This window comes from Megalobrama amblycephala, linkage group LG20 (assembly GCF_018812025.1).
Source record: "Megalobrama amblycephala isolate DHTTF-2021 linkage group LG20, ASM1881202v1, whole genome shotgun sequence".
Lineage (NCBI taxonomy): Eukaryota > Metazoa > Chordata > Actinopteri > Cypriniformes > Xenocyprididae > Megalobrama > Megalobrama amblycephala.
The window spans coordinates 35,000,474-35,013,117 of record NC_063063.1 but is presented as its reverse complement, the minus strand read 5'-3'; the positions used below and the strand labels follow the sequence as shown (position 1 = coordinate 35,013,117).

Here is a 12,644-nt window from a genome sequence, read left to right as displayed (position 1 = left end):
GTGTTTAACCCATGACCCCTGCTGATCCCACAGACAAAAACACATAGTCTGGGAGTTCTAGAAATCATGATGAGTTTGTTGAATCGCTCTCTCTGGATGTTCAAGTATGGAGTCACATCACATTTCACTAGATCTCTTTTACCTTTAGAAATGCAGACGGTTGCAGTGCAGGTCTTTTGAATGAATTATGTTGCAGTGCATAACTTTAATGTTTTGACAGTTCTGCCATAATAAAACCTTTGGGAAAAAACTCACAGGAAGTTGCTACTTTCAGTGGCGTCTTCTCTCTAATAATGATGTTTGATTGTGAATGCTGGAATTTGAAATAAATGATGTGATATTATAGGAGATATATGAAACTTTTTTCCTATTTATTGTAAAATAACTTTGTAGCGATAGATAGATAGATAGATAGATAGATAGATAGATAGATAGATAGATAGATAGATAGATAGATAGATAGATAGATAGATAGATAGATAGATAGGATATATATAGATATTATATATATGATATATAGATAGATAGATAGATAGATAGATAGATAGACAGGTAGATAGGATATAGATAGAAAGACAGGATATATATGTAGATAGGAGATAGATAGATAGATAGATAGATAGATAGATAGATAGATAGATATGGTAGATATGGATAGATAGATAGATAGATAGATAGATAGATAGATAGATAGATAGATAGATAGATAGATAGATAGATAGACAGGTAGATAGGATATAGATAGATAGATAGATAGATAGATAGATAGATAGATAGATAGATAGATAGATAGATAGATAGATAGATAGATAGGTAGGATATATATGGTAGATAGGTAGATAGATAGATAGATACATAGATACATAGATACATAGGATATAGATAGATGGATAGAAAGATAGGATATATATGGTAGATAGGAGATAGATAGATAGATAGATAGATAGATAGATAGATAGGATATATATGGTAGATAGGTAGATAGGAGATAGATAGATAGATAGGATATATATGGTAGATAGATAGATAGATAGATAGATAGATAGATAGATAGATAGATAGATAGATAGATAGATAGATAGATAGATAGATAGATAGATAGATAGATAGATAGATAGATAGATAGATAGATAGGATATAGATAGATGGATAGAAAGATAGGATATATATGGTAGATAGATAGATAGATAGATGATTTAATAAAGAACAGAGTTTAAATTCTTTCAGGCAAATATTTTTTATTTCTATTAGCAAAAATAACATTGGCTGATCTCTCTCTTTGTACAAAGATTCATATATTATATTTACATAAATATCAAAGCTTTATTTATGTATTATTTACAATAAATATTTACATAGATTCTCCACCTCATGGTGATATTGTAAATACATAGACAGTGCTTGAGATCTTTATAATCCATTTAACAGTTTTCATCTCTGATCATCGCTTTCTAGAACCTCCAGGAGAGAAAAGTTCTTCTTCACTTCTTCTTTTTATCAGTCATGCTGAACTGGGACTCCTGATCCCTCAAGTGTTGCGTCTCCTTCTCTTTTTGAAGTCCTTACATGTTGTGGATAATGCCGCTGGGCTCTCACAGGCTCACGCCGGCTCTGGATCTTCACTGCCAGCTGAAGCTCGTCCTCTCCAGCGCTGTGACGGTCTGTCAGGAGCGCTGATGAAGCTCTCGGGTCCGTCAGAGACAGCCACACTCTTCCACCACCATGTCTTCATGATGTCTCAGGATCAGCTCTCCGTTCTCGTAGTACAGCATGCTCAGAGGACTCATCTTTGTGGGCGCGCAGCAGGCGGCCGGAGCTCTGCTGGGATGGTAGTACTTCAGCAAACTCTGGAGGAGGAACAGATGAAGAGCAGCGTTACTTTACCATCATTTCTTGATATTTTGAATTAGGTTTCATTTTCATGTTTTCCATTTTTATTTTAACTTCAGTTAAAGTTTTAGTAATTTTGCTCAGTTTTTTGTTTTTTATATTTATATAGTTTTTATTCATTTTATTTTCAGTTTATTTTAATATGTCAAGTTATACGAAATGCCTTGGCAAGTAGATAAATAAAATACGTTTAGGTTTTTTTTTATTGCTTTCAAATCGATTAATTGTGATTAATCGCATCTAACAAAAAAGTTTGAAAATATATAATCTGTGTGTGTGTGTGTGTGTGTGTGTGTGTGTCTATATATATGTACTCTCTCACACACATATATATATATATATTACAAACTTTTATGTTAGATGCGATTAATCGCAATGAATCGATTTGAAAGTACTATTTTTTATATCTCAGTTAACATTACTGAAAATGTTTTTTAATGTAATTTATATTTCAGTTTTTACTTTAGTTATTTTAGTACTGAAATGAAAATGAGAAATTAAGTTTTTAAAGTTTTTTTAATATTTTATTTTCAAGTATTTCCGTTTATTTCAAGTAAATTTTCAAATTTTTTTGTATTTTTATTTCAGTTTTAGTTTGAATTTTTTCAGTACTTCAAAAAGCTAAAGACAATGAGAAATATTGCCTTGGCAACTAAATAAATAAAATAAATTTACATTTTTTTTAGTGCTGTCAAATCGATTAATTGTGATTAATCGCATCTAACAAAGGTTTGCAAATATATATATATATATATGTGTGTGTGTGTGTGTTTATATATATATATTATATATACTCACACGCATATATATATTTTTTACAAACTTTTGTTGGATGCGATTAATCACAATTAATCGATTTGACAGTACTAATTTTTAATATTTCAGTTAATAAAAATGGTTTTTAATTTTAATGTAATTTTTATTTCAGTTATAGCTTTAGTTATTTTAGTACTGAAATAAAAATGAGAAATACATTTTTATTTTTCAAGTATTTCAATTTATTTATTTTTTATGATTTTATTTCAGTTTTAGTTTGAATTATTGCAGTACCTCAAAAAGCTAAATGAAAATGATAAATGTTGCCTTGGCATACATTTACCTTATTTTAGTACTTACAAAACGATTAATCAAGATTAATCAAGATTAATCGCATCTAACATAAAAGTTTGTAAATATATAATGTGTGTGTGTGTGTGTGTGTGTGTGTGTGTGTGTGTGTGTGTGTGTGTATATATATATATATATATATATATATATACATACTCTCTCACACACACATATATTTTACAAACTTTTATGTTAGATGCGATTAATCACAATTAATCTCGATTAATCGTTTTGTAAGTACTATTTTTTATAGTTTTAGTTAACGTTAATGAAAATGTTTTTTAATGTAATTTTCATTTTTAGTTATTTTAGTACTGAAAAATGAGAAATAAAGAAGTTGTTAAAAGTTTTTTATTTTCAAGTATTTCAGTTTATTTCAAGTAACAATTTTTTTTGTCATTTTATTTCAGTTTTAGCTTTATTTCAGTACTTCAAAAAGCTAAATGAAAATGAGAAATATTGCCTTGGCAACTAGATAAATAAAATAAATTTGTTTTTTTTAGTGCTGTCAAATCGATTAATTGCGATTAATCGCATCTAACATAAAAGTTTATATATATATATAGATGTACTCACACATATATATCACAAACCTTTAAATTAGATGCGATTAATCGCGATTAATCGATTTGATGTTACTCGTTTTTAATATTTTTTATATCAGTTAAAGTTAGCGAAAATGTTTTTTAATTTTAATGTAATTTTTTATTTAAGTTTTAGCTTTAGCTTTATTTAATTTTATTTCAATTAACGTTTATTTGATGTTTTCTAACGTTTTAGTTAACAATAATAGCCCTGTTGAGGAGAACATCTAAAATATCAAGCAGTTCCAAAACACGTTATAATTTAGTCTTAATGCTTGTTGTTTTCAAACTGTCACTATTAGTGGTGATATAACTGAGCTCCTCACCTGCATGTACGCATGGTTGGTGGGATGAAGCTCTTCCCCCAGAGGGTTCGGGCAGCTCCCCTCGCAGCGGTACGCGTTGTACTTCTTGGGGAACACGATCCACGATCCCCATCCGATCTGATTGAAGTCCACGTGCATGTCCACTCTCCTGCACATGGAGCTCCTCTCCGCCGGACTCCTGACCAGCTCCGGGTTCCTCATGGGTTGACCTCTGCGACCCCTCTTGCTCTTGTTCGGCTTCTCTCTCCGCACCTCCTTTCCTTCGGTGTTGAATAAGAACTTGGACTTCTCCGCCGTTTGGAGGAGACTGGCCTTGTCCTGTTCTCCCTGTTCGGAGGTGGTGTGAGAGAATATCAGCAGCATGGCTCTGTGACGGATGCCGTCCGTATGTTTGGGCCCGTTCTGAAGAGATCTCGCGGCTCTCTTCGTCTTCACGTGCCTCCTCTCGGAGAGTTTCGGACCGATCCAGTTTAGGAGCAGGTCTGTGACATTGTAGACCCTCCAGTGATGGGAGACGCTCATCAGAGATGATCCCGACAGCCGGCCCAGTGACTGGTTCTCCATACAGACGTCACGCTGGTTGCACGGGACGTCCTGCTGGTGTTTGATCTCCACTGTGACGTTCATCTGATGCGTTTCTTTGGGAATACGAATCCTCAGCTCCGCGGCCTGAATCTGACGTTCGACAGCACCGAGGAGAGGTCGAAGTGTGTGACGTAGTGCCCGTCTTGATTGATCAGACCTGGGAAAGATGAAGAAAAGACGTGAATACACTGCACATGTCAAAGACGCAGCCCATCAGGCTCTTTTGATATGTATTTCCTCTCTGTCGTGTACACAGAGCTGACAGTAATGAGGTGATTTGTGCCAGCTGAACACACACACTTTGATCCTCGTGTGTGAGGCTCTCGTCCGCTGGAGTGTATTAGGCCTGGACATTTACATTCAAATTGCTAATTGCTTTGGTTTATCTAATAAGTGGTGCTGGCTGTGTTTAATTGCTCCGCCGTTCAGTTCAAATAATCATTAGATGACTTCTGTAATAGTGGCTCCACCTTTGAATTTGAAAACTTTTCTGGAAGAATTTAACAACATTATTTAAAATATTTATTATATTTTTTTCTTGTTGCAGTCTGATGTTTATTCTAAATAATCATTAGACTGTAACAATAAAATATAATTTTTGAGATTATTTAAAATATTTATTATATTTTTTCTTGTTGCAGTCTAATGATTATTAATAATTTATTATAAATTATCATTAGACTGTAACAAAAAAATAAAATATTTGAGATACGTTTAAAATATTTATATTTTTTCTTGTTGAAGTCTAATGATTATTCTGGTTATTATTAATAATTTATTCTTGTAACTAAAATATTTGAGATAATAATTAAAAATATTTATTATATTTTTCTTGTTGCAGACTAAAGATTATTTCATTTATTATACATAAAATAATTTATTATAAATAATCATAACAATAAAATATAATATTTGAGATAATATTAATTTAAAATATTTATAATATTTTTCTTGTTTTAGTCTAATGATTTTTCTGTTCATTAATAATTTATTCTTGTAACTAAAATATAATATTTGAGATAATAATTAAAAATATTTGTTATATTTTTCTTGTTGCAGACTACAGATTATTTTGTTTCATTATAAATAAAATTATCATAGACTATAACAATAAAATATAATATTTGAGATAATATTAATTTAAAATATTTTTCATATTTTAGTCTAATGATTTTTCTGTTTATTATTAATTTATTCTAAACAATTTTTAGATTGTAACTAAAATAGAATATTTGAGATAATAATTAAAAATATTTTTATTATATTTTTCTTGTTGCAGACTAAAGGTTATTTCATTTATTATAAATAAAATAATTTATTATAAATAATCATAGACTGTAACAATAAAATATAATATTTGAGATAATATTAATTTGTAACATTTCTAATAATTATTGTTTATTCTAAATAATCTTTAGATTGTAACAATAAAATATAACATTTGAGATAATATTAATTTAAAATATGTATAATATTTTTCTTGTTGCAGTCTAATGATTCTGTTTATTACTGTAACAATAAAATATAGGCATAATTGAGATAATAATTAAAAATATTTATTATATTTTTCTTGTTGCTGTCTAATGATTATTCAATTTACTCAAAATAATTTATTCTAAATAATAATGCAACAATAATAATAGAATACATATTTAAAATAATAATAATAATAATATATCATAAATGTATTTAAATCGATTAAAATGTACTGTTGTTGACAAACCAAGCCAATTTAATTGCCATGTTTAAATGTTTTCAGAAGAAATAAACATTAATGTATATCGATATTGATTTTATAAACCTCTTTTCATCCCTCCTAACACATTAAATCTTTGAAACAGCAATCAATTAGTCGAAGGTGTGGACCACATCAGTTCAAATAGTTTCATATCTTGAATTATTATGCCATATCACATCACCAATCTGATTAAAACCCACAGTATCGATCTGATATTAACTTTATCCTAATGGAGAGGCCAGGCAGCGCGACTCTAATCCCTTCACAACAAACACTGGATCGAAACCCATCGTTTAACACCTCCAGAGCTCGTGCACATCAGCGGCCCCGCGCGTGCTCGGAACCCGGAGCACCTAATCTAATCAGACGACGTGTGAAAAAGAGCCGAGGAGGGCGATGTTGATTTGGGTTTAACAACTGATTTGTGTAAGGATGTCTGGCGAGGGTCTAATCCACATCAGCTTTGCGCAGAGCATTAGTCCTGGACTTATTCAGCCGCGAGTGAGATGTGGATTCAAGGTGTCTGGCGCTGAGATTTGACAGCCAGGAGCCACAGAGACCCCCAACAAAAGACCTGAGAGATGTTTTCACCTCGGTGCACATGCAAGTTCCCATCTTTAAATGTAAAAATAACTCCTTTTAAACAGCTGTGTGAATTATAGAAATGCCATATCTTACTCTTTGACAGGATGCTCTTGATGGTGTCCGCTTGCTCGTGCTCCATGTTCTCCACAGGACGCGTCTGGTTGAGTTTGAAATGCCGGTAGAGGTGCATCATGTAAGTGGGTAAGTGATGCCGGTGGCTCCGGTCCAATCTGGATGGGTGAGGTGACATAATCCGTGTGCCATGATGATTATTGTGCTTTCCGAATACTCCAAGAAGCAGAAGATGGTAGCAGGCCACGCGCAAAGCTCCGCGCACATGCATGATGGACTGAAGTCAGAATGACAGGTCGAGGGGTCCAGGAGAGCTTATATACCTCCTCCCTCCGGCCCTCTGCATATTTAACAAGTAGCAGAGGACATTAAAGGAAATTGACATGCCATGACAGCTCATCATCTATTCATGTGGTAATGCGCCGCATATTTTACAATGAACAATTAGAACACCTTGCGCCCGCGTGACGTCACCAAAGTTGCTTTTTGCCCTTTGAAGACTGTAATGGCACTTTCACTGCGAGAACTCAAGACAAGGACAGGACTTAACTTGGCGTCTGATTCAGGGAGTCGATTCGTTCGGACGAATCCTTCAGTAGCGTCAACTCTTATCAAATGCATGAAACATCAGATTTATACTGATAGACTCAAAATAAATAATATTAATTTTGATGTATTGTATATATATAAATTGATGTATATATATATATATATATATATATATATATATATATATATATATATATATATATATATATATATAAATTAGTTTAACGCACGCATTTATCATGCAGAGAAGATAGTTTGAAAATGATTTAACTTGGCGACTCATTCAGTGAGTCGATTCGTTCGGACGAATCCTTCAGCAGCGTCAACTCTTATCAAATGTATGAAACATCAGATTTATATACTGATAGACTCAAAATAAATCTTATTTTGATGTATATAGCTATCGTGGTTAAGTAGGCTAGGTATCTTTGCTGGCTTAACTTGCAGATAATTTTATAGGTATTAGTAGAATAAATAAATATCAGGGCCGTTAACCATCATAGACACTGAGAGAGACTAGTCCCCTCCAATAATTAGAAATGGCCAATTTGCCCCCCCAACGCAAATATTATTTCCCAACTAGAATTAGTCCTAGAATTTCCTTCACTGTTCTATTTCTTTATGCTATATTAAAAAAATAAAAAAATAATAATAATAATAATATATATATATATATATATATATATATATATATATATATATATATATATATATATATATCATGCCGAGAAGATAGATTACAAGAAACGCATGAAAATGATTTAACTTGGCGTCTGATTCAGTGAGTCGATTCGTTCGGACGAATCTTTCGGTATTTTATGTGCTCTCCCTTTGTTGTGAATTAAATATCTAGTTAAATGTTAGTATGGTCCCATGCACAGTGTGGACTCGACCGAATAATTAAAATGAACCGACTCAAAAGGACGATTCCTCGCTCCAGTTATCAAAAGAGAATCGTTTGTGTATGTGTCGCATTGAGTTATTTGTTGATATATATTTATATATTTATTTGTTGATTTTATATTTATATATATAAAATCAACAAATAACTCAATGCGATTAGCCTACAAGAAACTATCATGAAAATGATTTAACTTGGCGTCTGATTCAGTGAGTCGATTCGTTCGAATGAATCCTTCAGTATTTTATGTGCTCTTTCTTTGTAGGGAATAAACTATCTAGTAGTCACATGTTAGTTTGTATGGCCCCAAACTCATGCACAGTTTGAACTTGACTGAATCATTAAAATGAACCGACTCAAAAGAACGATTCATTCGCAAATTAGACCTAGCTCCAATTATCAAAAGAGAATCATTTGTGTATGTGTCGCATTGAGTTTTTGTTGATATATATATATATATATATATATATATATATATATATATATATATATATATATGTATATATATAAAATTTCCCATTGGCTGATGGATGATATAGTGCTGCTGCGAAAACACTGCTAACGTTTATAGTAATATATGGAGCCTAATAAATAGTGATAAAATTCGCAAAAAATTATATATATAGCTAGGCCTATACATACAGTGTTGGGGATAACGCATTACAATAACTTGAGTTACGAAATCAGATAACTTTTTTCAAGTAACTAATAAAGTAATGCATTACTTTTAAATTTACAACAAAATATCTGAGTTACTTTTTCAAATAAGTAACGCGAGTTACTTTGTTTTCCCATTTATTGATTGACAGCTCTCCTGTCCCAATGTTGGGCCTTTACAATTGCCAAAAATATAACTTTTTCGTTGTTATAAAAAAAACACAAACAGCCCAGATGGGGAAAAAGTAACGGAAAAGTCCATAAAAAGTCCATAAAAAGTATAAAAAGTAAAAAAATCCATAAAAAGTAACGCAATTAGTTACTTTTTTAGGGAGTAACGCAATATTGTAATTATATATAATTTTCATAGATGAAATGAATGGCTAGACTGACTAATACACAATACACACGTTTTCTCTTTATGGTTGAACTGATTTTAGGATCCTGCAGCGCCTGGCACACACACACACACACACACACACACACACACACACACGCGGAGTGGACACACGCATGCTCAAAGAGCCCGTCTTAGAACCCACGAGTGCCTTCTTTCTTTCTTTCTCTCTTTCTCTCCTTCTTTCCTTCTCGAGTGTTTGAATCCAGCCGTGCACAGAGAGATCTGCTGGAGTGTGTTTGCTCAGACCAGCGACTCTGTTTTGAAGGCGGAGGCTGTTTCACGGCGATGGTGAGTGCTCAACTTTCTGCAGAGCTTGATGTGATCGAGTTCTCCTCACATGCATGGATGTAGCCTACATGGTTCATGAAGCTGCATTGCTGTAGTTGTGAAAAGACACGAGTTATTAAAGCGAGTGTGTGAATCTGTTCGGCTATACATGTTACTATTTCTGCATGAATATGATTCACTCTAGTTATACGTATATAACTAGTATGTGATTTGTAAATTAGTTTAGAACGCACACATTTATCATGCAGTGAAGATAGATTACAAGAAACGCATGAAAATGATTTAACTTGGCGTCTGATTCAGTGAGTCGATTCGTTTGAACGAACGAATCTTTTTGTATTTTACGTGCTCCTCCTTTGTAGGGAATAGTCAAATGTTAGTATGTTCCCATGCATAGTTTAGACTCGACCGAATCATTAAAGTGAACCGACTCAAATGAACGATTCGTTCGCTCGCTCCAACTATCAAAAGAGAATCGTTTGTGTATGTGTCGCATTGTTGCAGTTTAGTAAAGAACAGAACTCGATTAAACTCACATTCACGGCCATCATCTTGATATTTGAATCACTTATGAAGTCTTTCACACCCTGAGGTGAGTTTATAAAGCTTTTGATGTGGCAGATAGAGGTAAAATCATAACTGAGGGAATGTAAACGAGTCAATTTGACAGTATTTTAGGAAAATAATATGACTAAAATAGTCTTTCTCATTTTTCTTGACAGGCTCACATTAGAAACTCAGCATTAATTAAGACATAATCTATTTCTCATTATTGAATATGGATGAAACCTACATGTTTAAATCTTATCAATCCTCATAAAAGCTATTTGATATTAGTGGATTGAAATGCTAATGTGTGGATCGAGAGTCGAGTTTATGAAGATTAATGGTGATGAAGTTCGTTTCGATGCAGTTCGGTTAGTTGAGCTGATAGCCATCAGAACTCTATGAATAATCCATCTGTTTGAACCTGTCAGGGCTAGATTAGAGGAGTTTGCGTTAGGGATTGAGATAAAGTCAGAACAGGCACGGGTCATTTGTGGAGATCATTATAGAAATGAGGCCAGTTAAAAGCACAGTGACACCTTGTTTTTCTCTGGTTGGAAACATTGAATTCATATCTAATTTAAGCTATCAACAATGCAGATGCTTCTTTAGGTATTTCACCTGCTTTTGAAGTTCATAAAACTTTGTTATGAGAAGTTTGACGTTGGGGCAAGTTGTCACGAGATCTAAATGAGAAGTCCATCTTTCAAACTACAATTACAAAATCAATCACAATTTTAAATGCTATTGCATAAACAGTAGATCCACAATGGGATAACCTTGATTTCATAATTGTTTTACTGTTTTGCTTCATCAATGAGTGAATAAACAGCAGGTTCCCATTGTGACAACTTACCCCGCTACTGGATTCAGCAAAATATTTTTGTAATCAAGACTTTTAGTTTATGTCTGTACAGAAATTGACTTGCATAACATACATTTTTGTAACCCAAAGCCACCCTGGGAAATATTCATTGGAGCTAGCCAGGGATGCACCGATATGAACATTTTGGCCGATACCGATAACCGATAATTCTTTATATTTGAAAGCCGATAACCGATACATTGCCTGATGAATCTAAATCCAAATTAGATTACAAAAGCATATGTCTCATGTCTCTTTTAGTTTGTGTCTGTACAGAAATTGACTTACATAACTTACATTTTTGTAACCCAAAGCCACCCTGGGAAATATTCATTGGAGATAGCTAGGGATGCACCGATATGAACATTTTGGCCGATACCGATAATTCTTTAAAATTTGAAAGCCGATAACCGATATATTGCCCGATGAATCTAAATCCAAATTAGATTACAAAAACAAAAGTCTTACCATTAAAATCCATGTCCCAAGCACACAATTATAATGTTCTCATTATGTATCTTTTATGACAGACTTGCGCTCTACGCTGTACTTAACTGTATTTTCCTTTTTGAAGTGATTTTCAATTATATTTCAAGCAGTTCAAAACATCATGGTGAACAGTGCACATCTGAAGGAAATAATCCATTATTTATCGGCTTTAATATATCGGCCAAATTTTCTTATCTGGCCGATAACGATACCATTAAAAATAAACATATATCGGCCGATACCGATATTGTGGCCGATATATCATGCATCCCTAGAAATAGCTGGAAATTACCTGGAATAATTTCATCCTGATCTTGGCAGTTTCTGAACATGGATTGTAAAAGAGAGTCAAGTCATGTTGAACTATTCTTAGAAACTTTGTGTATTAGTCAAAGCAAAAGTCGCATCATGAATAAATCGGTCGAGGGATATAACATTTATGTTAAATGTTATAGTGCATCTTTAAAAGCAAAACATTTGAGCACACTTTGATTTGTTGGTTATTGTTTAAGTGGTCCATGTGCTATAATGTCTTGCTGATTTTGTGCTTCATCTGTCATTACGTGTAAAGATGATCTCAGCCACTAGATGTCATGCGGTCCAGCTTATGTCTGTTTGATGTCAGTCCAGTAATAGAACGGCTGTCTGAAAGCTGAAAATACTCAGACGGTCATTTTTTGAAGACTGGATTCAGAAGCTATGATAACCCACAAATGTGTCTGGTGGAGCGGCTGGATGTTCTAGTTATTTTTAAACCTACGATTTCATTTCTACGAAAATAGACTTAGACTTTCACTTAAGATATGTCTGCAGCTCACATTAGATCATCAGATCTATCCATTATTACTGTACTTAAGTAAATCCAAGTATCTGTACTTTTATTTTTATTTTGGGAAACTTTTACTTCACTACATTCCAAAGCATAATTTCATTTTATACTCCGCTACATTTCATAAAAACAAGTCGTTCCTCGTTATTTTGAACTAAAGACATCAGCACCCGCTCCGAGATGCGGTGTCCGTTTCCTGAATGAACTGATTCTTTTCTGTTAACCTGTTAAAA

General features: G+C 33.1%; 2 protein-coding genes across 5 annotated transcripts in view; one reads left to right on the top strand and one right to left on the bottom strand.

Moving 5' to 3' along the window:
• Nucleotides 1-1,235: 1,235 nt before the first annotated feature.
• Nucleotides 1,236-7,521, bottom strand: ndr2 (nodal-related 2). The gene is given in 4 exon segments (XM_048170855.1): nt 1,236-1,847; nt 3,908-4,593; nt 4,596-4,649; nt 6,909-7,521. Coding segments are annotated over 4 exon segments (1,143 nt in total). The 5' UTR covers nt 7,159-7,521; the 3' UTR covers nt 1,236-1,694.
• A 1,951-nt stretch (nt 7,522-9,472) lies between these two features.
• Nucleotides 9,473-12,644, top strand: part of pald1a (phosphatase domain containing paladin 1a) — an 80,854-nt gene continuing 77,682 nt past the window's right edge. Inside the window, exon 1 of one of the 4 annotated variants that reach the window (XM_048171684.1) lies at nt 9,473-9,682. The gene's annotated coding sequence lies outside the window, so the exon portion shown is untranslated. Of the gene's footprint in view, nt 9,683-10,127; nt 10,275-12,644 lie in introns of those variants that run through there. The other 3 variants (XM_048171680.1, XM_048171682.1, XM_048171679.1) reach the window with 3 other exon arrangements.